Here is a 26,315-nt window from a genome sequence, read left to right on the forward strand (position 1 = left end):
GGTTGGCTCAGTTGGCTCATCAGTTGTCAGTTTTGGCCAGAAACAGCTTGAAGTACCACACAAGTCTCTAAAAATGCATTCTGAATAACAGACAGATGGCTCAGAATGTGTAGCCTCTGCACACAGACTGTCATTACAAGTCAGGAGTTATTTATATGCCATGGTGTCTCATTGTCTTTTGCCTCATCATCCTCATAAATTACTGTAATTTTGTCTTTTTTACTTAGTTAAGAGTGACCTGATAGGACAGAGTCTCAGAGACACCCTGGAGAAGAATCGACCAAACAGCTGCTGTTTGGAGCTGAGACTATAAATCAGAGTGACTACTGAAGACATTCAATGAAATCACCCACTCATTCTCTACTGCCTGCTCAGAATGTGGGGAGTACGTTGTAGAGGGTTGTGTAGTGAGCTACTTTACATTGTTTTCTTAGCAGTGCAGTTTAAACATGCTGCATTGCCGCAGGCTAAATTAATATGGATCACAATGCAAGACATAATAACGCTAATACACAATGATAATGTGTGCAATGGCATAACAATGAGCCTTCAAACAGATTAAAAGGCATTACAAACTGGTGCCATGTGTGGTGTAATGGGTACAGTGGTATAATTTAAGACTGCTGGAGTGGGGGTGTGGACTCTGGGTTGTAAGTTCAGTTCAACAGTGTCCGTTGAGTGGAGGCTGTTTCTGGTCCTCAGGGCTGTGTAGGCTCTTCCAGATGGCAGTAGTGAGGAAAGGTTGTGGAAGGGGTGAGCATTGTCCTTCACAGTGTTCCAGGACCTGCTGTGACAGCCAGACCTGTAGATGACCTCTGATCGGGGCAGAGGGAGTCCAGTAAAGTTTCTGTGATGTCTGTAGACCCTCTGAGCAATTTCTACACCAGAATGTTATACAGGGCATCAATCCCCCACAACATATCCCTACCTTTATATTAGACGGGGACATGTCCCCCACCGTAGGAAATATTAGTCCACCTGACTTGATTGTTCGTGAAATTCCACCTGATTCATAAGAGAATACCCACACTGTTTAAATCCACTCCGCATTGTCCAGGTTACAACAGTACTACAATACTGTTACAGTAACAACCTCATGCAAGCCAGAGGCTTTCTTAAAGCAAGCAAAGTGAACCGTCAGTGCTGGTTGAAGCTGGAGGAGGTAACATCAGTGCCATTGCCACCCCACAGTGTCCAACTTCTGCTAAAGCCTTATTCTCTTTGTTACATGGCCCTAGGTGACGTTGAATCGATGTGAAATTCAACTTAACAGAGAAAAGCTGGGAGGAAGCTATAGTTTACTTACTTATACTTTAAGTTAGAGTAGATAGTATTGTCCGGCTTACAATAGGTTGTTTGCCATTTCTGCTCCCTTCCTACTCCCTGGACATATTTCACACAAAGAAACAAACTTAAGTGTCAGACTTGCTTAAAATAAATAGGTTACTGTTGAAATTATTGTTGAATCTGTCTCTGAAATAGATAAGTTAGATAAGATACACCACCTCCCCCCTCTACCCCCGCAAACACACACACACATCCATTTCCCTGACTTTAATCGAGAGCAGAGGGCCTCACTCTCGGCTTCTGTCACCCAGGCTGGAAGACAGAGAGGCCAGTTGTGTTTGTTGTGTTGTATCGTCCTCCTGACAATGCTTACTCTGAGTTTCTGTCTGAGTTTTTGGACTTCTTATCTGGTGCAGTGCTCAGCACAGAGAAAGTAATTATAGTGGGTCACTTTAACAATTACCTCTTTCTCTGTCTTTCTACCCCCTCTGTCCTATCTACCTCCACTCTCCCTCCTTTAACCAGCCAACCATCCCACCGCTGGGTCCTACCGTATAAGCTAGCTACTGTGCAGGGTTTCGTCTTTGTTTATCTTTGCCCTTGTTTCTGTAAACCACCTAAAGATAGTTTTAATTCTCATAGGCGCTACACAAGTAAAATTAAATTGAATTGATGACCCTTGTCTACCAGAGCAGCAGCAGGCCACTTGAGGTCCTCAATGACATGGAGGCTTAGGAATGTAAAGCTCCTCTCTTCCCCTCTCTTCCTCCTGGTGTTGTCTGAGGTCTACAATGAGCTCCTGTTTGTTTGTTTTTTAATGTTATCTGACAAGTTGTTATTTGCACTTCATCTCTGAAAGCAATCATTTGAGGAGATGTGGGTGTCTCACTGTTTGTGGGCGGACACTGAGGAAGTCTTTAACTCCACAGGCACAGTTGGTTGCTGGGATCTGGCTCCAACATCTTTGTGATCAGCCTGCTGATGATTCTCACTACACCGGTGAACTGGTGAAGACACTATAGACAGATATTAGTAAGATTTTGTCAAAGGTCTTAGCATAGCTAACATCCTGTAAACAATTATACACGAGCCCTGTGCAAATGTTTATGTCAGCAGAGGAATGCAATTAAACATAAATGATAAAACTTGCTTTGCCAAAGTCAAGCCTTCATAATGACAGTTGAAGGAGTACAGGAAGACTTGGAAGTAGTGTGTAATTCATTCAGAAGCGCACACAGTATTAAGTCTCAAAGATCAATGGACTTATTGTAGCTCTCCCAATCCAATTCAGTCATTATAATTATATGCAATACTGCATATTTGATTACATAGAGAAGCTTAGTGATGCTCCTCTTAGTTTTTTTTTCTGTGTTGCAAGTATAAATAAATTTCCTTCAGACATAAACAAACGTTTGAATATGGCTTCCTCTGTGAGACCAGATCCACCCATAAACCCCAGATCTGAATAAGGAGCACTCACATTAATGTTGTTGGGAACGTCTATCCGGAACTAATGTAATAGTGCAACAGAGCAGTAAAGCCTCGGCCATCATATCCAATGTGATTAAGCTAGCTACTGAGCTGACTGTAACTATAAAGACATACACTGATAATGTAACGTGCTGCTCTCACCAAGCATTTACTGGCCAACCATGATATGCACACAGACACAGCCTGCCCCTGCTAATCAGAGCACACAGTGAGGCTACGTGCTCACTGACTCTCAGCAAAAAATATAAGAAAAACAAATTAACAGATTTTTCTATAATATTAATATTTTCTAAATCTGTCCCTGCATGAGGTTAAAACTGTACTTTTAGTTTGAGTGCAGACCAGAGTGAGTCACCAAGTGGCTAAATGCTCAATTATCAGCATCTCCGGAAGGCAGCGAGTTGATGGATTAATTATGTGTGAGATGCACAGTCACACTTGAAAGTACCTGCCTTTTAACACCAACAATCTCACTGCAGCCAGGCAACCATTATGTTGAGTATAGTGTCTCTTAAGTTAAATGAATCATGTCAGAGAGGGGATCAAACCTCGACCTCTCAGTCCATGTTCATATATGCAGCCTCTCTGTGTTAAATGCTCAGAGGTCCCCAAGATTGTCCAGAAGGTACCTTGGATTCTTTTTTAGTACCTTTGCATGGTAATAGGCGTTTTTAGTGTAACTTTTGTGGACATTATATGTTTGGATAGATAGCAACTTGTAAAATGAGGAAACATGTAAACCATTGTGAAGCCTACTGTGAATGTGGTTCACTTTGACTATGCTACAGCCTATCCTGTATTGAGTGAGCAATCTGAAGCTTTGTTGCTCCTTTACGTAGCCTCACTGTGCTGTCTGAAATAGACAGCGGCAGAAAACAGCAGAGCATAGAAGACGTAGAAACAGAGGCAGGTGGTTCACTGTGTGAATGGACAAGCCGACACGCCAGAAAACAACCGTGAAAAATGTGTTATTTTTAATTGCGGTTATATTTGCCATAAAACACTACTATGGTAAAATATGAACGCCTTACGCCTGTCAAAAACGCACAAATATTACATTAAATGTATCTCTTGAACCCTTTGGAGCACATACAAAAGCATGGTATCTTGGTTTGTAACACTTTGAAGTTTTCACTTGAGCAGTCTGATTTACTGTACCTGTAACTGGTACATAGATAGAGCCTCACCTGGATTTTTTTTATGTAAACATAGTTTTTTATTAGGATAATTAGGTAAAAAAATCATCATTAAACACAGAAATTCAAAGCAATAAACACATTTTACAAGAAATACGAGAAGAAGTAAATAGTGCAGTTTACAAAAACAACTGGAATTCAGCAGCTTTTTAATGCTGTAATGACGACTCATCTATTAAATATTTAGCATCTTTCATTTATTTTAAACAGCCATGATAATGGCTACACCCTGACTCTGTGCCATGTTACTGCGTGTTTTGTTAATGTACTTTTCAGTGCATATGTCCGGCTGTTGACACTGGCAGCCTCTCTATAGTTGGACAAGTGTAACATCTGGAGTACTATTCTGGAGATTTGTAGAATTAATCCCTGTAGCAAAATTCAGGATTAGGCATATTTCAGTGTTTTTGTAACTTCTATTAGAACACAATGATGTCAGACTTTTTTACCTGAAGGGTATGAAACTTTTCTGCTTCCACCAGAGACTCCATACTCCCACTTACTGTAGTTTATTCTGTGTCTGGTGCTAGAAGAACAGCATGTTGTTGTCTTAACAGTGATAAAATCTATTTTTGGTGTATTGCAAAATTGCTCATGGGCTTCTTAAACCCTGTATACACTTGCTTTGCAAAGGCTTGAATACAACTTGTGTTTATTTACATCTCAAAGTCTATCTGAGTTTTAAAGATGCTGAAAAGTATCTACGGTAATTATTAAAAAAGGGCTACAGTATAAAAAACCCAAGATAAGAGAACAAATCCACGAGTTAAATGAATAGATTTCAAAGGTTGGGGACCTTCGTGTGAGTCAAAGAATCTTGAAGATTGTTCAGTTTCCTATTTTCTCCATGCTGTTTCTCAATCTTCCTAAAGCACACACTTCTGTGTTTATGCAAATACAACCACAGCCTGATCTGCGTAAAATCAGCTAACTCATGACACAGCACTCCTGAAACTGATGAGCTAAGGCCAGATTCCTTGTGCCAGTTCCCCTTATCTCAGCTATTTGGCTGTTGTTGTTGTTCAGCTCACCATTTACCAACATCTGCTCTTACATTATTGTTCCTAATTTGCCAGCACACTGATACAGTTTCCTCTTGAGACAGAACAATGCGTATCACAAAGAAAACACCCAGGCAGTGCATCTTCCTTGAATAATTCCAGGGTATATCAGCTGGAGTGTAAACAATCGGACTGACGGGGAACATTTCAGGAAACATTTCTGGATGAAGCTGCATGTGTGAAAAGGGCTTAAGTGCAAAAACCTATAGTCAATCTTTGAAGACACCTGCTGCTCATTTGTTCCAGATCTGAAAATGAATTTCTTTCTTTTGTACCCTCAACCTTAATACTGCTGGCTCAGTTTGCTAGTGTAACACTGGTCTTAGCAGGTTAATCCTCCGGGAGAAGATCAGGTTCAGGAAGACCCCCACAGCCACAGTGTGTGGTGTATGTACCATGCCAGTGTCTTTGGCTGTTGCACCGTTTCAAACCCATTACATAGTGGTGATTATTTGGAAATGAAAGAAGATGACTTGATGATGACAACTGTGTTGCATTTACCTCTCCAGTACTAACAGTTTATATGGCATATAGCAGCGGGCAGTAAAGAAAGCCTCTCTCTGTGGAAGTGTCCCAAATTTTCAAAGCTTTACGTGGCCCCACTGGAACAACAACACACTCACAAATCCTCTTTACTTTTAGAATAGCCCTCTGTCCAATTAAACCTGGCATATTCCTTCTCTTTAAAGCTGCATCTAGCATCTGTTTGTACAGTGTCTGCTTCCCCTGATACTGCTGCAGCCCTATAAATTTGAAGAGCAGCACACAATTATGATGAAAAACGATTAAGCACGTCCACTATAGTCACAACCCACTCCTGGACTGCTGCTGTTGCTGCTGCTCTGACCTTCCAAGTACCAAATTATGGTGCTTGGTTTGGTGTATTTGGTGTCCCAGGTAGCAGATGATTAGATGAGTCTCGGAGAGAAAAAAAGCCACCACTTTACTGCATGATTGTTATTCAGGACTGAAGCTGTAAGCAGCAATGTAGGTCAGACCTGTTGTCAAGGATCATATGTCTGTATTCTTTTGATAGATCTGAAGTGGGCTCATTTTAACTCATCTGGCAGTCCACAGAGGAGCCTGCAGCCTAATTCTACCTGGTTTAATACACTTGACAGATGGTTGAAAAGAGTTTTATTATCAGAGAGAAATGAAATTGTATTTTTTTTTCCCCGGGTCCCGTCAGTACGTCTGCATGTGTGTGTGCCTCTTCGACTCACTTTGAGTTTTTTAACTTCCAAGGGTGTGTGGACGACTTCACAGGCCGTCTTTCTGTGCTCCTTTCTTTTTTCTTTTTTTTTTGTATGACTGTGTCTGTGGATCTCCGTGAACCACCATGCTGCCATTCGTTTTTCAGTTATTGGTTTATTGATGGTTTGAGCATCAGGCTGTTTGTGCCATTTAGCTTAAGTCTATCATCATGATCATATAATGACTCGCAGATTAATCTGCCTTTGAAGCCAAAGTTCAAAGTGACTCCGTCACATTTTGGTAATTTCACTTCCATGGTCTATCAAACCGTGGAATCACAGCCATGGTTTTTCTTCCTCTCTAATTAACGCTGTTGACTGAAAAATAATACGATCCAAACATAATATTGCAACAGACGAGGAAGGGGGTGGGGGGGGGGGGTGTCATTAACTAATTCTGAAATGAAAATGGTAAAAACTCCCTTTGAATGTGATGAGTTTGAGAAAGTTTGACGTACTTTTTGGAACACATCGCAAATGCAACCAAAGTTATAATATTTAGAACATCTATGACTGTTTATTGTTAATATAAATGAGCAATATGTGGATGGAGATTCTCATATTTTTCATTCATGAGCCTGAAGTAGAGTAACTGGACTTGTTAGTTCCTTCATCTTCTCATAGATCAGCAGCTGTAATTAGATCAACTGTAATTTTTTTCCACAATGTAGGATTGGTGCAGATTAGTTGTTCATCCCAAAAACAAACTACCAAAGTGGCACACATGGATTAAGCTGTGTTTGTCATCTCCCAGACGTTGGTATGTGGGGATTATCTATAAAACCTCCACACACTATATGTGTGGAGGTTTTATAGATTATGTAAAACAAAGAAGGAGTAAATATGCCTTCACAGTCTGTCGTGGCTGTTGTCCCTCGCTGTGTGTGAGTACGTGTGAGGCCTTGGACTGGTCCAGCCTGCAAAGGAAAACAGAACTATCACCCTAAAAAAATCAATAAAAGGCAGCAAACGTGCAGTGCTCAGCATCACCTTTCTCTCTCTTTATATCGCTCTACATTCAGCATATTTCCCTGCCCTTTTAAACACACATTTCTGACCTGCCTTTCAGATATTTAGGGTTTTTTATTAGGATTACATTGGTTTAAACTCTCTAAAGTGATCTTTACTTCATGGCTGTGTGGGGCGACACTCTCACACACAAATGGATGAATGCAAAGCAGGGAGAGGAGTAAACAGTGAATGACTGCAAAGGTCTCTCATGATGATGACAATGTCATTAGATTATAGAGGAGGAAGCTGCTTTTGTATTACTAGTAGCAGTTTAAACGGAAAAAAATCCCTGCCCTTTACTTAGTGTTGGCCACTGGCAGCATAACACACTAACACATGACTCTCAGTTATTTTTAATTATTGCTCAGCAGTGAAAAGGTCAGACAGAATCTGATGTGTTGCCGTTTTCAGGTTGGGTCTCTGATCTGTTAAAGAACAGGTGTGTTTTGTATAGATCTGCCAGTTCAGAGCCCTGATCTGTAATTACCTTGTACAAAGTGCACATTACAGCTATTACAATCCATACTGTGTTTATGCTTAAGAATTGAATAGCATCTGCAATGCATTAAGAAGGAAAGCTCCCCTTCACCGAAAGTGTAGCCATTCAGCTCCTCCCGTCTGCAGCGTTGGTTTGAAGTGTGGGCGCGTTTGCTTACAGGAGCAGAACCACCATATTTCACTGATTCACTCCTTTGTTATTGCTAACTGTGCTCCTATTTTTACATTCACTCTTTAACTTGTTTGACAATCTGCAGCTTTTGTTTACTCTGTCTCCTACATTGAGCTTGGGAGGAGGAGGGGGGGGGCAGACATTTGGGCAGCACACTGTGCTCTCTGCTTGATATCGATGTGTCAAATAAAGAATCAGGCTTGAGATTATCCTCAGTTGTGGGCAATTGTGAAAGAATGTCCCTTTGCAAGCCACGGTCAGGGTTATGATTTTACAGCCCGACCTATTTTAGGCCCCTAGAACTCACAAAGTAAACATATTGATTGATTGATTGATTAGCACTTGTCTCTTTGGCTGCCTCAGTGTTTTTACTGTATGTGTTTGTTGTGTGTCAAGTCTCTCAGGAGCAGCCCCATTATCTTGATACCTGATCTAGCTATTTAATCAATATCCGGGCTGATATCAGATTGGTGCATCCCTAATTACATCTGCAGTATTTTTATCGACAATTAGTTATCGGGTTTGTTTGGACAACAGCAAGAAGACACACTACTGCTACCATGTGTGTGTATGTGCATGTGTATATATTTATATATATACAAGTTTTTACTTGTGTATATTGTATTAACTGTTCTTTGATCTGCTGCTACTACAACTTAATTTCCCCACAGGGATTAATAAAGTTAATAAAAATATATAAATATATAAATAAAAATAAATTTTAATCTTAATCTCAAATACTCAAATGACCACACAGATAATACTTAGTTTTTCAGCTTGTCTAACAGCAATAAACAGTAACATGCTATGTAGTTCAATAGTTCTTATTGTTAATCATATATGGTGCAGTTTTTATACAAAAGTTTGTTCCTCTGCAAGGCCACATAATTGCTCAGCTTTTAAAAGTTCAGGTATGCACAGTAAGTTAGCACAAATTTGGGATTTGTTTGTGTGTGTGTGGGGGGGGAAGGCCCAGATCCAGCCTTGGCTGATTGTGGGGCTTCCAGAGCAGCATGGGAATGATGTTTCTCAAGTGAATCTCTTACTGCCCAGCTTTCAGTAGGTGTTTCTGTCTTTGTATATAGCCTCAGTGCTTCCTGGCAGCCTGATGGAAAAGTGTTCCAGTAACACTGCATCTACTTTCCTGTGGGTGGGGAGAGTCAAAAAAAAGAAGAAAGAAATAGGAAATGCTGTTGGGTTTATCCACATTAGGGAAAACATTTCCTTCTACTCTATGGCCTTTTTCCATATTAGTGACCACTCAGTTATTGTGTTTTTATGAGGAATTTGATACCAAGAAGCCATTCGAACTTGAGCTTTTTGGAAAACAAGTGGAGACTTTTGCTCATCTTTAATCTTTGTTTTGGCTTGTTTTTCTTAAATGGCTTCCTGCATATTGTATTTTATTACTTGGAGATGTCACATGCATTCTATACAGCAGTAAGTGATGATGCTTTAATGGAGTGGGTGTCAGTTGTTCCACTGTAAAGTTCTGTATTTTGTTTTTTTCACTCTTCTGCAGGAGTGAATTTATATTATATTGTTTTATTGTTAGCTAGAAATGTTAAGCACCACTGTGCTGCTTTTAAAAGCATGCTTTGCCTCTGCCTTGTGGAATTAATTAACACTGTCCTGACTCTTATTTCTATTTGCCATGAGGGAAACTGACACGTTCCTCTTCACTCTGCCACTGTGCAGTATTCACAAAAGCTCTCAAGGCAAAACAACACTGCAGAAATTCTGTTTTTGTCATTTAGAGAATATCAGCTATACACACACACACACACATATTATGTGATGTAATCTGAAAGCAAAACTGTAGTTACACTGCTGCAGGTCACAGTATCTGACAGGTTATAGAACAGGACCAAACACAGCTGGTAGGCAGAGGACTCTTCAGTCATGAGTAACCTTGTATTTTTGTGTCCATATGTAAATGGCTACAGGCCGTATGAGAAAGGAGTTCACTTCCCTTCCTTAATTACTCCATTAGTCAATAAGTGTGTGGCTAAATGAGACATTCTGATGTCACACCAGCCTGTTTGAAACAGTCCTAAAAACAGATATATGATATGATTTGTGTATTTGTGTGTCTTCTTGCTGTTGTCCAAGCAGAACTGAGAACTAATTGTCAATAAAAATACTGCAGATATAATTAGGGATGCACCAATCCAATATCAACCCGGATATTGATTATATAGCAAGATCAGATCAGGTATCAGATAATAGGGCTGCTCCAGAGACAAACACATAGATCAACAACACTGAGTGAGCCAAAGAGGCAGCTGCTAATATATATATATATATAATTGTTATTAACCTGGCTGTTATAAGCAAGGCTGTGTAAAAAGGCTTTGGTAATATGCTGCACCCTTGAGCGTGATGCACAAATCAATTGACATGACAGCTCTCCAACAGCAGCATGCTCTTTTAAAGGTGACCTTGCTCTTTGTTTCTTCTTTCTGAATGAAGTATAGTACATTATTGTGCAATCTTTGCACTAAAAGCATGAAAAAGTATGCATGGTGGTTTAAACTTGAACCGTCGATCTTCCTGCTCTTTACTCTTGTCAGGAAATACATTACATTAAGAATGGAATGATAGCCTTAACACCCAGATGCCTCCTATGTGAGAAGGTGTAAGCTCTGCCGAGGATTAAACCAAACCTCTGACGGGTCCTCTTCTGTAACGATTTAGTGCTTCCGGGCATGACCTGAATGACTGGCAGTCTTCATGGACACTAAATCCTTATTACACTTTTAAAAACCCTTCACATATCTGACAGAACCAGGGTAAAAAAGACAAAACACAAATCAGTGGCTGATATAACTGGAGCAGAGAGCATCTCTGTGGGGAGAACAACAAGGGGAAATTTATTTTTCAACTTCAATAACTCTCTGACCGGCCATGTATCATGCATCCCTTGGCATTATAGCCCAAAGCTACTGTCAGTACAATTGGTGGATTTTAACTGGCATTATCATCTGTTCAAACAGAATAAGTCATCACAACTAAATGTGAGCTGAAAAATATATTAATCTAATAATATACACACATTCACACACAGACAGACAGAAGCCAGATATTTGCATCCACAGTGCAACAGTGCTTGATTATGCAGAGACTTATTAAGAGTTGTTGAAATTTTATATTCACTTTCTTCTCAATGGCAGATTTAAGGCTACACGTGTTTAAGTGCAAAAAAACAGGCACTTCTCATTGTGGGTGATGTTCCTGCTGGAAGAGCACTTAACTCATCTTCCCACACTTTTATTTCCCCCACAAAGGAGTCGCAGTGATCAGAAAAATCATTAAGTCTATAGCTGGAAGTGGTGAACCTCATCCATGGTTACAAAATGAAGAACTCTCTTGTGATCCATCTCAGAAATGGCAGATTGTCTCTTGATGTGGTGCTGAACTCCTCTCTCCTTGGAGAGGCCTGAAAAATATATTAATATAATAATATACACATGTTCACACACAGACAGACAGACAGATTTAATTCCCTTTGCTGTTCCTAGGACTGCACTCTTTTGGACTGAGATGTCAGATGTTGTTCCTGGGATGTGCTGGAGCCGGTCTTCCAGTTTGGGTGTCCGAGTACCCAGAGTGATCCAGTTTCTTCACCTTCCACATCTTAGAGAAGATTGAAGCAAGGCGTCTGGACTTGTAGAGTTTTCTAGGAGACGTCATCAGTTCTAACCAGTTGATGAAGCTGCTTGGATGAGCAGCGAAACGTCTTGATGACCTGGATGACTGAGAATCATCATCAACATCTTCCACATCTTCTTTAGCTCTTTGAACTCTTGGTATTTCTTGAGCTTCTCTTGTTTCTTCCTCCTCATGTTGGGATCGCTACATCTACTACTACAGCCTTTTTCCTTTTGTCTATGTACACTCATGTACACATGCTACTGGACTGTCCTTTCACAGTCTGTACCTGGACTCCTGCCTGGGGTTATAAACTACAGCCTCCAACCTCCAAACCAACTGGTCTGTGGGGAGTTTCATGTGTGCAGTAGTTATTACCTAGACAGTAGCAGGTTCATAGGTAAGCCTTGTGTGCATCTTCCTGTATGCTTGTCTGTCCCTAATTGGCTAGCAGTGGTAGGCCCAGTGTGTGTGTCTGTGTGTGTGTGTGCTGAATTGAAGCAGATTTGCCTGCACGGACCCCTGTCCACTGGAGAAACAGACCATGGAGCCACATGTTTTCTGTTATGTGGACAGCTGGTTGTGTGTGTGTGTGTGTGTGTGTGTGGCTGTGTGTCATCAGGATGGGAAGAAGGTGGCAGAGCCAGTGCATGTTGCTTTGGGTATATTCTACTTAGAAACTTGAGATCTTGTCTTGAACTTGGATGTTACTTGGAGAGATAAGCAAGCCTGCTGGTGCTGTTCTTGCTCCCTGAAGGCATGGGACACCTTCAGATCTTCCTGTGGACTCCTTTGTGGAGCTGTTTTGTCGACACAAGGGGAACCTACCTACACATTTATAGGCAAGGGGTTTGTAATGTTGTAGCTGTAGAACAAGAGGCGTTACACCCAGAATCAGATCTGTTGTATGTGTCATGCGGCATGAATAATACAATTTACCCATATATTAAAAATAGAAAGGGCTCTGCTGGAAGAAATTTCTCTGCTTGACATTTTTCTTTGAATCTTTTATGAAATGTTTGGATTGCTCCATGAAGACTTGGCTTGCATCATTCATCAAGGTGTTTCTTTTTTATGACACATATGTTCTTCTGTTAGAACAAGTATTCATTTTTAATAGAATCGAGCCATTAATTACAATCCGTCGTCTTGTCACTGGTGTAGGGTAAGTTGTGAGATTTTTTTTGTATGCTGTGCTACAGGGATCTACTTGTCAAAGCAATTTGCTATATATGTTTCACTAATGAACAGCAAAATCAAGATAGAGATGAATGAAGAGCTGCTAATGATAACACCAGTCTATATGAAAATGAATGGTTGGTGCACGGAGTTGTGATCAAATGTGAACTAATCATTAAAGAGGAAGGTGCTTCAAAGACATCATCAATCAGTAATACTGTAAGAAGCAGCATCCAATTAGTAATGACAACTTCATACCTGATCAGAATATGACCCACGAGGACATTAACAAGATGAGTGTATCATTGGTTTGTTTGATAATTGAAAAATGAAAATGCAGCATGTGATCTTATCACTTCTTTATCAATGTGATTTAAAAACACACACACACACAAACACAGAAAATGGGTTGTTTTTCAGACCTTTTAGTGTCACACAGATCAATAAATAAATGTTTTAAAAAACATGGGCCTATGGCTATATATACATTTGATATTGATTTTTTTCTATTAGCGTGAGCTAATATGGGCTGTTTAAATCGCTGCTGCGGCTGCTGCTTTGAAAGCAGGTGGTTTGGTAATCAGTTACAGAATCAAATAAACTGAATAGTGTATTAGTCAACATGTTGCAGCTCATTTATTTGCAAAAGAAGTTTAGTTTGTTATTTACCGCATCTCCAAAGAGAGAGAGAGAGAGAGAGCTATACACAATTATGCACATGGCACAGAAGACCAGTCAGGATCTGTTTCACTTCACAGTTTATCAACTGAAATGTACAGTGAGCTATTTGAGAGTATTTTATTCTGACGCATCAGAGGATCTGCCGATTCGCTCTGTATGATGTAACTATTATCCAACCCAGTGCATTTAAAAAATTAATAGAACAGTTTAACCATCTGAAACCCCCTGCAGGCAGCAAAGAGGTTCCTCATTTACCGCACCTTAGCCGTCCACTGATGGTAATGATGATGATGATGATGATGATGATGATGATGATAGAGAAAATAATGATCTGCTTTGTACAACTGAGGGGACCACAGTGAACGGAGTGGTGCACATGTATTAATCACAGCCAGCTCCACTTTTGTGTCCAACAGGTGTCCTTGACATTTACTAATCTAATAGTCATTTCCCAACATTACTGGATACCAATCTGCTGTTCCATGGTGGAAATCTCAGCATGCATTTTTTAAATGACTATTAATATTATTATTAATTTGGCTTACTACCAACAACGAATCAGCACACGAAGAAGTAAATAAATACCTTCTTGGTCACACATATTAAATTAATATACCGGTGTGTGTGTGTATATATATATATATATACACACACACACCGGTATATTAATTTAATATGTGTGACATATACGTATATGTATATATATATATATATATGTGTATATATATATATATATATATATATGTATATGTATATATATGCATATATGCATATATGTATAGGCTTATACATAGGCTTGGATTATGCCGTCTGCTTTCATTTTCTTCTAATTGGAGTGTCTTTCAGTGGCCACAGAGGCTGCAGATACACCAGAGCATCACTTTTCTGTTGCAGTTCTATAACGCTGAGTGCCAAGCTGCAGCACAAGTGGCAAATGAGCTCATGAATCTAATCAGAAGCCAGATATTTGCATCCACAGGGCAACAGTGCTTGATTATGCAGACTTATTAAGAGTTGTTATAAAGCTGTTCATAGTTTTAAAAGGCGGCACAGCTGGAAAGAATGTAATGAATACACTCAGTCTGAATCTTTTAGGAGCTTTTGCAATTTTTGAAATTTTATAGTCACTTTCTTGTCAATGGCAGATTTAAGGCTACACGTGTTTAAGTGCAAAAAAACAGGCACTTCTCATTGTGGGTGATGTTCCTGCTGGAAGAGCACTTAACTCATCTTCCCACACTTTTATTTCCCCCACAAAGGAGTCGCAGTGATCAGAAAAATCATTAAGTCTATAGCTGGAAGTGGTGGACCTCATCCATGGTTACAAAGTGAAGAACTCTCTTGTGATCCATCTCAGAAATGGCAGATTGTCTCTTGACGTGGTGCTGAACTCCTCTCTCCTTGGAGAGGCCTGAGGAGTTTGCAATATGAGCCCTTGGTGCTTTTTACCAGCTCTGTGACAACATACTATATTGGTCTGTTGAAATCATGTTATGGATCTTGTCAGTGCTCTCCTGTGTGGTGATGCTGAAAAGCAATCCAGGTTGATGGTCTTCCTTCCTTCCTGGCTCTCTGTGCCGCATTTGAATTCAGCAGCTCAATTTACCTCCTTGTGGCTTCCTTCGGTGACAAGTCAAGTCCGACAGAGCTGTAATTTTCACCTACCTGAAACAGAAATGCCACAAAAATGTTTTTCACTTCAAACTTTCTGCATAATTACATTTATCCAGATGCATTTACAGTATAGGACAGTTTATGTGTGTGACATATTAAAGGTCATTTTCCAGTTATTATTATTATTATTGTCAGTTATTAGCAATTAAGATTAGGAAAACCTTTATTTGTCCCATGGGGAAATTGCATTGTTGCAACAGCAGAGATACAGTAGCAGTAAAAATAACATCAGAATCAGAATCTGCATGTTTTACTGCCATGTAAGTGAAGAGGATTCACATTACTAGGAATTTGCCTTACACTGATACATAAAGCATACATAAATGTATAATAATTAACATGAAATAAGATAAAACTAAGATAAAAGATAAGGTAAATAAGATGAAATAAGGTCAAGTAAACAAGGTAAATAATGTAAACTAAAAGTAATGCTATAAATTGACATGACATTACAGACATACAATGAACAGAACAGAACATGTGTGGTTGTAATTGCAACATAGACCCTGATATGAAAGAGTCTAACAGTGTAATAGGTACCACATGTTTCAGGGGGGTGGTACTAGTGTGCAAGTAGTGCAAGATGGAAGTAAACAGTGCAGATAATCATCATGTGCAGTGACTATACTAAAGTGTCCTTGTGAAGTGACAGTGCAGAGCAGTGTATTAATTGCAGTTCAACAGTCCAACAGCAGAGGGGAAGAAGCTGTTCTTGTGGCGTGAGGTTCTGGTCCAAATGGACCGTATCCTCCTGCCTGAAGGGAGTGGCTCAAAGAGTCCATGTCCAGGGTGAGAAGGGTCAGCTGTGATCCGACCTGCACGCCTCAGAGTCCTGGAGATGTACAGGTCTTGGAGAGATGGCAGGCTGCATATGAATTAAACTACCACTAAAAAATACAAGTTAGGTATTGCACAGATAGAATTAGCAATAAATGCTGTACATCTGACACATTCTTTTTATGAGAAAGTGCCAAAAAGCACACACACACACTTTGCAGCATCAAATGAAAAGTAGATGAGGACGCGAGAGACCTGTAAGGTCTCACATTGGATCCCAACATTGGGTCACAACTTTGATTCAAGAGGCATTCAGTGTGTGATTATCACACTCTGGACTATGGACTCCACATCATTCGAACACTTTTTTGTTTCTTTTTTTTTTACAAAGCTTAATTAGATTTTTGTGTGTATCAGTGGGTGGGTGAACTCTTATTTTATGGTACTTACAGATAATTACATGCTATAAAGTGGAGAAAGAAAACTTTTCTCTCAAAGAATGGGCGCTTTAATATCTCCCTTTGAAAGTGCCACTTAGTTTAAATTTTAATTACCACTTTTAAAATTAGACTTATTTCTGGCTTCAGCTGTTCTGTATTCATGTTGACACAAGACTCCATGTCGTGTTAATTGGTTTAATTTTGTGACAGTGTTAATGTGATGATGACTACAGAGAGAGGGGGGAAACGCTCATGTACCTGCCACAGTCTGTTCATCTGCTTCCCTCATCGGTGCAGTGAGTAATTATTGATTTCATGTGGTAAACAGAACGCTGTCTTAGCACTGTAATTGAAAATATAACAGCATACGGCAAAACAAATCACAATTACTGCATTATCCACTGAGCCATAGTGTACTGTGGTCTCTAATGGTGAGAGAGGAAACTTCTCAGAAACAGCAACCACAGCAGGATATAAAGATGGATTGTCTCCAATATGGTGCATTTGGACAGACTTTCTGAATGTACCTGTATCTGACAATGAGGTTTTCAATTCTGCCCCTTCAGTATGATTAACTTGAGCATGTCCTGGATATGTCTTACTTTCCTCATTGTTTAAAATGTGTGTGTGTGTGTTTCTTCTGTCCAATCACACTCACATTTATGGTAAGCTTATCAATTATTGCCAGGAGCACTCTCCTTTTATCATGGCCGCTTTTATCATGGCTGATGGAGTCACAGCAAAAGCGCTTTGTGAGATTTGCATTTCACACCAAAAACTGCGGTGAATGAGTGCGAAACCTCCCACCTCCTTTGAAGTGCTGCTAGACCACTGAATTGTAAGATGCTAAACATAAATGTAAATGGCAGAGGGAGGGTAAGGTTTCACTGGCCCAGCACTCTCACTGCCGAGGCTTTGATCACAAACCTCGGCAAACTGTTTAGCACTGCTACATATTAGTAGCATGTTTCTGCAATGAATACTAACATGGGTTCAAAGATAACAATCTGATTTCCATTAAACTTAGAAGCTGAGTAGCAAAATGAATGTCCAGCCCTGAAACCTAAACTGAGGACAAAATGATGAAACAACTATAAAAGCTAACTGCAGTTCCTTGAATGGCCACTAGAGGCTGGCTAAAACCATGGGCCAGTTCTAATAGACTGCAATGTTAAAGTACACAATATATGTACATACCCAATATCTAGACATCACTATCAGCAGATATTGGAATCATAAAACTAGGAATTAAACAAAAAATTACAATTAGGTGCCATACGTACCCAGCCCACAGGAGATTTTATTGAAAATCTTAATGAACAAACAACAACAAAAATAAACATAAAGGCAATATTTCAGTTCTTGAATATATTATTCTGTAGCAGCTTTATGTGATGATGACGGTGGGACTTGGAACATTTTTTCTTACAAAATGTTATGAATTTGTTTGTTATAAGACAAATCATGACCTTTATCTAACCCCTAACCCTTTATCAAATGTGACATTGGCTTTCAAATATTCAGTATCATGCCTTCCTGTTACGTCCCAGCGCTCCTAGGGTAGGGGGACGCAAATGATTAACCAGATGGTTCTGGTTTAGCAAGGTAATGTAAGAGTAAAACAAATCAATGAACAAAACAGACGTTTACCAGTAACAAAAACAACAAGGTGCATGGGATAACTCGAAGGAAGGCCGGCGTCTTCTTTAAATCCTCCCGCTGATTGGTCACATCGGTCCTGACGACATGCGTGGTCCAGCCAGTCAGCGGGTGAAAGACAGTGGCGGCGGTCGTCGTCGCCACCATGCCGACGTAAGAGGGAAGGGTCCATACAAAACAAACGAGGGGTGCAAACTAAACTAAACCCTGAAAAGGCCTGCAGCCAAGACTAAAACATGTTCTCTTGTGATAAATTCCTCATTCATGCAAACAAGCTTAAATTATAGCATAATAAAGGCCTGACCCCTTGGAGTGATAAGTGACCGTCATCACCTGTCTACCTGAACATTTGTGCTTCAGTCATACAATCATGCTCCATCTTTTTCCCATTTTCGGTTAACCAGGCGTTGGTAGGAGTCAGGTGCTGCTAAACCTTCACATTAGGCTCTACAAGCCCTCTTCTTCAAGAAACCTATTGCTGATGAAGTCCACCATAATGGTAATGCTTCCTGAAATGGTGGATCAGAGTTAATAATATTTACCCTATGGGAATACATTTCTATGGGGGAAGGATACTTGTAATCATCACTGACAAAAGCATTTTCCCCACTGGGATTAATAAATTATTTCTGATTCTGGAGCCAGCACAGCTGCAGGGCTGGATTGCATGGTTTACTGCTTGTGTGTCCATAAAGTTCAGTAAAGCCAGCAATACATGCACGGACATGATCTCATGCTGTCCCTGTGGATGTCGCCTTGTAATCAGAAATAGGCTTTTACCATCACTTGCCGCCCCTTTTCCCTACAGGCCTTGTGGCATAAACAAGCACATTTATGTGTGTGTTTGTAGAACAGCAGATACAAACAGTACAATGGCACAAACATCACAGCCGTTCCTCCAGCTATGTTTAATTGTTAATTCTGCACAGATGTCTCTGTTAAAAACAAATTCACCTGGAAATGGCCTTAACACAGAAAGGACAGCTTGACTCATTTCTTGTATTCCTCATGGGTCCATAGAGCAAATGATTAAAAAAGCTTAGATAGTGTTTTGGCTGCATTTTCGATAGACTTTCCAAGAAGATATTCAGCATGGATGGAGCCCCGTTTGGAAGAGAGCCAACATCCAATTTACATGTCAGGAAATTTCAAAGAAGCAGAACTATTTACTTCTTACAAATGCAGGCCATGGCATTTAATCACAGGGAGGGATCCTATGGGGCGGCACGGTGGTGCAGTGGTTCGATTCTGACTGGGGCCTTGCTGTGCACGTTCTCCCTGTGCCTGTGTGGGTATTCTCCGGCTGTTCTCCACATTCTAAAGATCCCGCACTGCAGGACAAAGCAGGTTCAGATGATGGATGGATAAATACTACCACTAATAATACCACAAGAAGATTTTATAGAAGTTGCAGGAATAAAATATAGCAACACAACAGCAGACTCAGACGACATAAAAAACAACCCATTGTTTGAATTCGGACTCCTGATGATAACAAGCATCTATTGTAAAGGACTGTGCTGCACTCACAAGTGGAAGAGGACTTTGTCACTCTCTTAGTCATTATGAAATACAACATGTGCTTTGTTCATGCAGACAAAGGCATGGCCAGTCAAACAAAAGTGATTTTAAATGCACAGAGAGCACTCATACCTGATCGATCTGAATTCCAGCTGCCGTCTATTGTAAAACAGCATCACCAAATGTGGCTTGTGGTCACAATTGGCATGCAGATCGTTCGGAGTCTGTACCTTCAGATCAATATGGCCACACTGGAGTTAATTTTAGCTGATTGCAATGTTCAGATGATTCATTAGTTCTTTTTTTCCCACTGTTAGTGCTGAAAGTGACTGACAGAGCAATAAACTCGATATATATCTTTACAATAACACGGGGCGTACAAAGAATACATTCACAGGTTTTCATTGATTTCGTGGGGACACAGGGGGGCTGTAATTATTGACATCTTTTTGTTTTCAACTTAATTGTTTCATGTTTTATTTTGAAATGACTTCATGTATTTGCTTTACCTCTTCCTGTGCAGCTTGTTTTCCTTCGAACAGTTGTGGTTTTGATGTCATTCAAGTGAATCTTCATCTTTTTTTGTGTGTGTTTACACACATTATTACACATAAAGTGGATTCATGTTGTTATATGTATGATACATGTTAGGTCATGGATTTCCTACAGTAAAAAAAAAGAAGAACAGCAGCACATGAGGGAAGGATTACTTTCTGGCTGAAGTCGCATGTTGGAGAGTGCACTGTGGTTTAGAGAAAATAGGGAGGACAGTTGGTAAAAACACTTTTCAGAATCCTTCTCTAGTATCTGGATTTGTGGAGTCTGCCAGACAAAGATAAAATTCTTTTTTATTTATTTTTTCTTTATAGGCCAAACTTGGTCAAAGTCGGTGCATCAAAACATCATGAGAATGAACCGTCCTGTATTTTGTGCAGCTATTAATAAACAATCAGTGTGTTGCCAATAAAACCCAATGCTTATTTGTGGCCTGTCTCTGTAGGGAGCTCTCATTTCAACCTGTCAGTTTAAATGAGCTTGTCATTTTCTTAGCAGCTCTCCCCATGCAGCTTTTTAGTCATTCATTTTGCAGGCGTGAGTCTGTCTGTTGGCTGCGTGTCCTTGTTTGCTTGTTTGAACTTTTTTTCCGCTTAAGATCTGACACAGCTGTCGGAATCACTTAAGCCTGTGATCAGCACCATTATTTTTACAATTTGTTTGTAGCAGATGCCCTGCTGCTTTCGAGCAGGTTGTGACAGCAGAGGACAGAGATGATGTTCCTCCAAGCGGCAGCCTAAAGTGTTTAACTGTTTCACGTTACTCAGCAAATGATACCCCGTGCAGCACTAATTGTGATGGGAGCACACAAACACACACACACACACACTCTGCCCTGGTTTGGCTTCTCAGTGGCTAAAAAAAAGAAAGGGGGGGGGGGCTGATAAATAATTGAAGAAGGTTGTCAGCCTTTATTTTCATGCTGCAGTTACACCTGGTCAGAAATTATTTGACAGCTCATTGTGTGAGCACAATACAAAGATCAGCTGAGTGGGTTCAGTGATCATTAGGTTCTTTTACAGCTGATGTTTATTTAACACCTGTGGCCATAATAAGTCATCAAGAATGACACTAATGTCATCAACAGTCATATATAGGCAAGATGTGTTGTTATAAAAAACATAGAAGGGAGGCAAATGTCTCAATTCTAAGTTATAAAATGCTTCTTTTTGGGAGGTGAGCAGTGAGCTATAATATTTGTCTGTCTTTGATTGTGTTACAGGAGATAATAATGGATGGCCCCATCTTTTTGACAAGTATTTTGGAATGCCGAGCCATAACACAGGGACCAGGTCCAACATATGCTGTAAGTACTCACACACACTGTTTTTGTCTCCACCTATGGCTGCCATAGTGAGGGTTATGTTATATTGTATTGATATGTTGATGGTCAGCTTAACTATATCCATTTCAGAGCAATTAGGACATCTGCTTTAATGAATGAAGCATTCAGGCTCATTTGGTTCCGTTCTGTTGGACACCACACTGCAGGAGGTTAATAGATTACAACAACTTTGATTATAGATATCTCTCCCAGTGATATCAGCAACAAACAGATAGCAAGTAGCCATCACATTCCCTGCAGCAACTGTGTTTATCTCTAGTCCCTCTGTGCTCAAATTACAAATAGAAAATGTCCATAAAAATGCAATTCTGCAAATGTGTTAGCCTTTAGTCAGGCTGCAGTAAATTTCAGATATATCTTTGAAATATAGAAGGACATTTTTTTGCATTAAAACCAGAATAACTACATGCCTATGCTCAACATCTCTATCTATAGTCGTGACGTTTAGTTTAATTTTTAATAGAGCACGTTCCTGCTGGGCCATAGCTTCAAGTCTATGTGTTAACACACAAGTGTAAATCCAGAAGTGAATTTGTGATCATAGCAAAGGATTCAAAGTTTAGATTTTAGCCTCACATGTTGTGTGATCACAATCTTAGTTTTTTCTTGTATATTCAAGTTACAATGGTTAAGCCGCTAACAGCAGCAACTGTATAACCAAGATAAAAGGGAAAAACACAAATGTGTTGTGAAGCCTTAAAAGCTTTTATCATTGCACCTTGAGACTCAGGGAGCCTTGTACTTTCTCCTCTTTTTTACCTTCAGAAGTATCTATAGTGACATTCAAACGTAACAGAACATGAGCAAAGTGAAAAGAAGCTGTAAGTGCAGACAGAGAGATTCAACTATTCATGAAGCTTTCTACATACAAACACATACAACAGTAGTAGAAATGTACTTTCTAGTAAATATTTGTTAATCCCACCAAAGAAATATTAAACATTTTGAAAGTGAAAATTTGCATTTCAAACACATGTCGATGAAGGGTCTCCATCGTTTTTTATCCAAGAGTTTGAAGCAATGCAACAGGAGTTCTTTGAAGACATTTGCAGTTTCTTTTAGCTTCAGATGAAGCTGCTTGGAGGAGCAACAAAAAGTCTTCAAAGAACTGTAACAAGTTCAGTCCAGTCATAACAGTATGACCCCTGAGAGGAGAGGTAAAGTAAAATACAAATTATCGGATTATCATGGCACCTGTCACTAGTTGGGATACATAATAAACTTTGGCAAACATTCTGTCCTCAAGTATGCCTCTAAAACTGTAGCTCATGTGGAGGGTTTCTGGTCTGCACGTTATAAGTCAAGGAAATCAACAGACTGAACCCAGGAGGGCGATTTAGACAGTTTAATTACAAGGTGGAATTAAGAAGACGGCGAGGAGCTGAGGAGGAATCCCTGGACGGTGGATGAAGCTTGCACATCCTTCCTTCAGAATTTAATTAAACATCATGACTACAGATACCAACTACAGAAAATATAAATTGTGACAGGCTGTTTGTGAGTTGTTATTAGGAGGATACTGAGGAAACTCCTCAGTATTCGTAACAACACGTCTCACCCCCTGCACGACACACTGCTGTCCTACAGGAGCACATTCAGCGGTAGACTGAGACTACCGAGGAGCAGCACAGAACGCCACAGGAGGTCCTTCCTGCCAGTGGCCATCAGACTGTATAACTCCACCCCTTTCTGTAGGGAGAAGCGCTAGATAATCATGTCAGGCATCACTGTCATTCCCTCCACTGGTCTATATTTATGTTTACTTAGCACCTTACATCTCCATATTGTATCCATGTATCATATATTGTGCTCATACTGCGTACTGTACTCTTATTTTGGATTATAGTGACACTTATACTCTTATACTCTGTACTTAACTGCATTTAATGTAACTTGATACCTCTGGCACAAGAATTTCCTTCGGGATTAATAAAGTTTTATCTTATCTTATCTTATCTTATCTTATCTTATTAGTAAAAACAAAATGTAGTTCTGAGTTTTTAAGGGAAAAATATTAGAAGAATCTCCAGACCCTCCTACCCAGACATGGGTAGGAGGGTCTGGAGAACACTGATAAAAAGCAGCAAGAAATGTCTAGAATCAAAAAGTCTTGGTTGCTCAGAAGCTTAGTCACGACAAAGACAGATGGAACAAACTGGTGAGAACTGGCTGTGAGACTGGGCTTCTTAAGTAGATGGACTTCAGATGAGTACATTCAACCAGGTGGAGAGGGTGGAGACAGGAGGAGAGGGGGAAAGCACAAGGGAGGAACAGCAGTAGAAGAAACTCTAACACTGCAATCATCAGGACCTGTCAACGAGTTCGGAGGAATTAAGGGAAGATGTGAACTTGGTGGTGAACAGGGAGCCAGGAGGCCAAAGCTCACTGATGGAAGTGCGGAGTGCAGGTCGGCCTTTGACATGGAGGCTGGGCTGACATAGTTCATCAGATATTCTTCTATTATTATTATTATTATTATTTTATTTTATTTTTTTTTTGCATGTACACAAACCAGTTTGAACCTATCAGGTTTGATCTCAGCTTGTTCAGAAGGCTAAACATATCCCTCATATCCAGTTACATATCTGTAACATCAATTATCTTTTAGTTAAAGCTCCAGTCAGGTGCATTATGCATTTTATTTTGAAGGCTGGGAGTCATTACCTTCATTAGCTTGTCACATTTGTTAATTGCTTACATGATTATGCCTTTAATTTGCCATCTGTTCCAAGTTAGAACCCCAGAACAGGGAAGATTTAACAGGAGGAGATCATATTTTCAGTTTATAACCATGAGATTAAATGGCTTTTTTGTTGTTCCTGCTTCTTATCAGTGTGTTTTTCACTCCTGGATGTGGTAGAGAAAGCTACCATCACTCTGTAATCTTATACTATAAAAATACTCCAAACACTATATTTCCAAAAACTCAGCTGTTTTTTTTACTTTGATAAAAGGGAGGATGGTTGTAGTAACATCACTGCCAACAAATTTAAATTATTTATATTACTAAAATTATATTACTTTATCAGACTTTTCCAGCTGTTGTCAGTGGTGGCAGGACATTTCTAATCTATTAAAAGCAAATAAGGCTCCAAGCACAACTGCTTACCTTTAATATTTATGTCCAAGGACAAGTCATGCAAGCAGAGGCATTGAATGTATTTTAATGTGAACTCCACATTATAGTTAAGTAATCATTAGATGTGCATGACAGCGAAGTGATATTTGCTTAATGCAAATGAGTTTCCTCCCTGTTGAGCAGTGTATAGTATGAGATTCTAAAATGGCAAACATGTCAGTGTCTTCCAGTGCCTTCCATTAGCATGCTCGGCAGGCGACCACTCAATCCACAGACACTACAACCACTGTTTGTGCTGCTGCATGTTTTGATGTTATAAGTTGTTATTCAGTGTGGGGATAAAAATACTCCAGCAAACCAGAGATAAAGGCGTCATAAATATAATGCATTAAAGACCTTTTATCTATCAGCTCTTTTTAAGAAATTATAGAGCAGATGTGTCCTAATATCGACCTGTGGGAGCGATGGGAGCGAAATGACGACTGCTGAGCTCCTCTTTCATTTTAAGGACGCCATGACACTGAGGCTGATGTTAGTTCAATCCATTCTTCATAGTTCTGCTGCCATTTCTCACTTGTTCATGCTGTTTACTGTTACAAAATTATAATTGATCCATGTTAATATTTTAGTCATGGCGTCCTGAGGTGGCTGTGGCTCAGGTGGTGGAGCGGTTGTCCGCTAACCGTGAGGTTGGCGGCGGTTGGGTCCTTTGCCCTGGCTGTATGCTGTCCCTGGGCAGGACATTTATCCCAGTCGCTCCCAGGGGTTGTACTGTGTGTGCGTGAAAGGGTAAATGTTATGTTGTACCTTTAAGCAGCCACAACATAAATACAGATCATTTATATTACCGGCATGATGCTGCGCTGGCTCGCTCTCTTTCACACAGATGTCAGTTCAGCACTGGGACTACCCTTTGCTGCTGCCCGAACCCTTCACACAGATTGACATGAGGCTCCACAATCCTGCCTTGTCAACAGGCTGTGTGAAAGGCTCCAGTATATTTAACATCTCCTGTTTGTTTTTGTGTTGTTGTTGGTTTGCAATCTGTTATTATATTCAACTATTACCCATTTGATCAGTATTAATAACAATCATTTCCATTATTGAGCTTGGCTCATGTGTAATAGTGTAACTAACCAATTCTAAATCCCAGTGTCAGTGTAAAGATCTCCATACAAAGCCAGAGCTTTCCAGCAGAACAACGATTCTTTCTATGCACCGTCATTCTTTCTGACAAGAGATGCTGATTCACAAAAGCATTAACGGAGCAATGCAATTTAATGTAAATGTAAAATATTCTGTACACCTTTTTTTATGTGGAAAGATTGAGGATCCCAGTTATTTCCTCCATGTCCAGAGGTGGTTCAGGCATCTGGTTAGGATGCAGTGGACTGAATGGAGGGATTACATCTCTAAGCTGGCTTGGGGATGCCTCAGGATCCCCCCAGATAAGTTAGAGGCAGAGGTTTTGGAGAAGGACGCCTGGGCTTCACTCCTTAAGTTGCTTCCCAGGTGGATGGATGGAATAAAGGGAAACATGACGGAAAAGTTATATATATATATATATATAGAGTGTATATATGGTGAACATCAATTAAAAGCAAAACAAAAGCATGAAACAAACATCTTATTTTCATCATATTTTACATTATTTTTCAGCTTGACTCACATTAATTTGCTTTAGCTTTTTGCTTCTGTGGTGGTTTAATGGCACCTAATGGGAACGTTGGTGCCACCAGAGGACGTGTTAATGAACCACCTCATTTGGATGGAAACACCTTGCTT

The 26,315-nt window shown here is 39.9% G+C and overlaps 1 protein-coding gene across 1 annotated transcript in view; it reads left to right on the forward strand.

Annotated features, from left to right (window-relative positions):
• Nucleotides 1–26,315, forward strand: part of rxfp1 (relaxin family peptide receptor 1) — a 71,932-nt gene that overhangs the window by 23,725 nt on the left and 21,892 nt on the right. The window contains exon 3 of the mRNA XM_028416464.1: nt 21,329–21,412. Within this exon, the coding sequence (XP_028272265.1) occupies nt 21,329–21,412 (84 nt within the window). The remainder of the gene's footprint in view (nt 1–21,328; nt 21,413–26,315) is intronic.

The sequence above is a fragment of the Parambassis ranga genome, chromosome 10 (assembly GCF_900634625.1).
Source record: "Parambassis ranga chromosome 10, fParRan2.1, whole genome shotgun sequence".
Classification (NCBI taxonomy): Eukaryota; Metazoa; Chordata; class Actinopteri; family Ambassidae; genus Parambassis; species Parambassis ranga.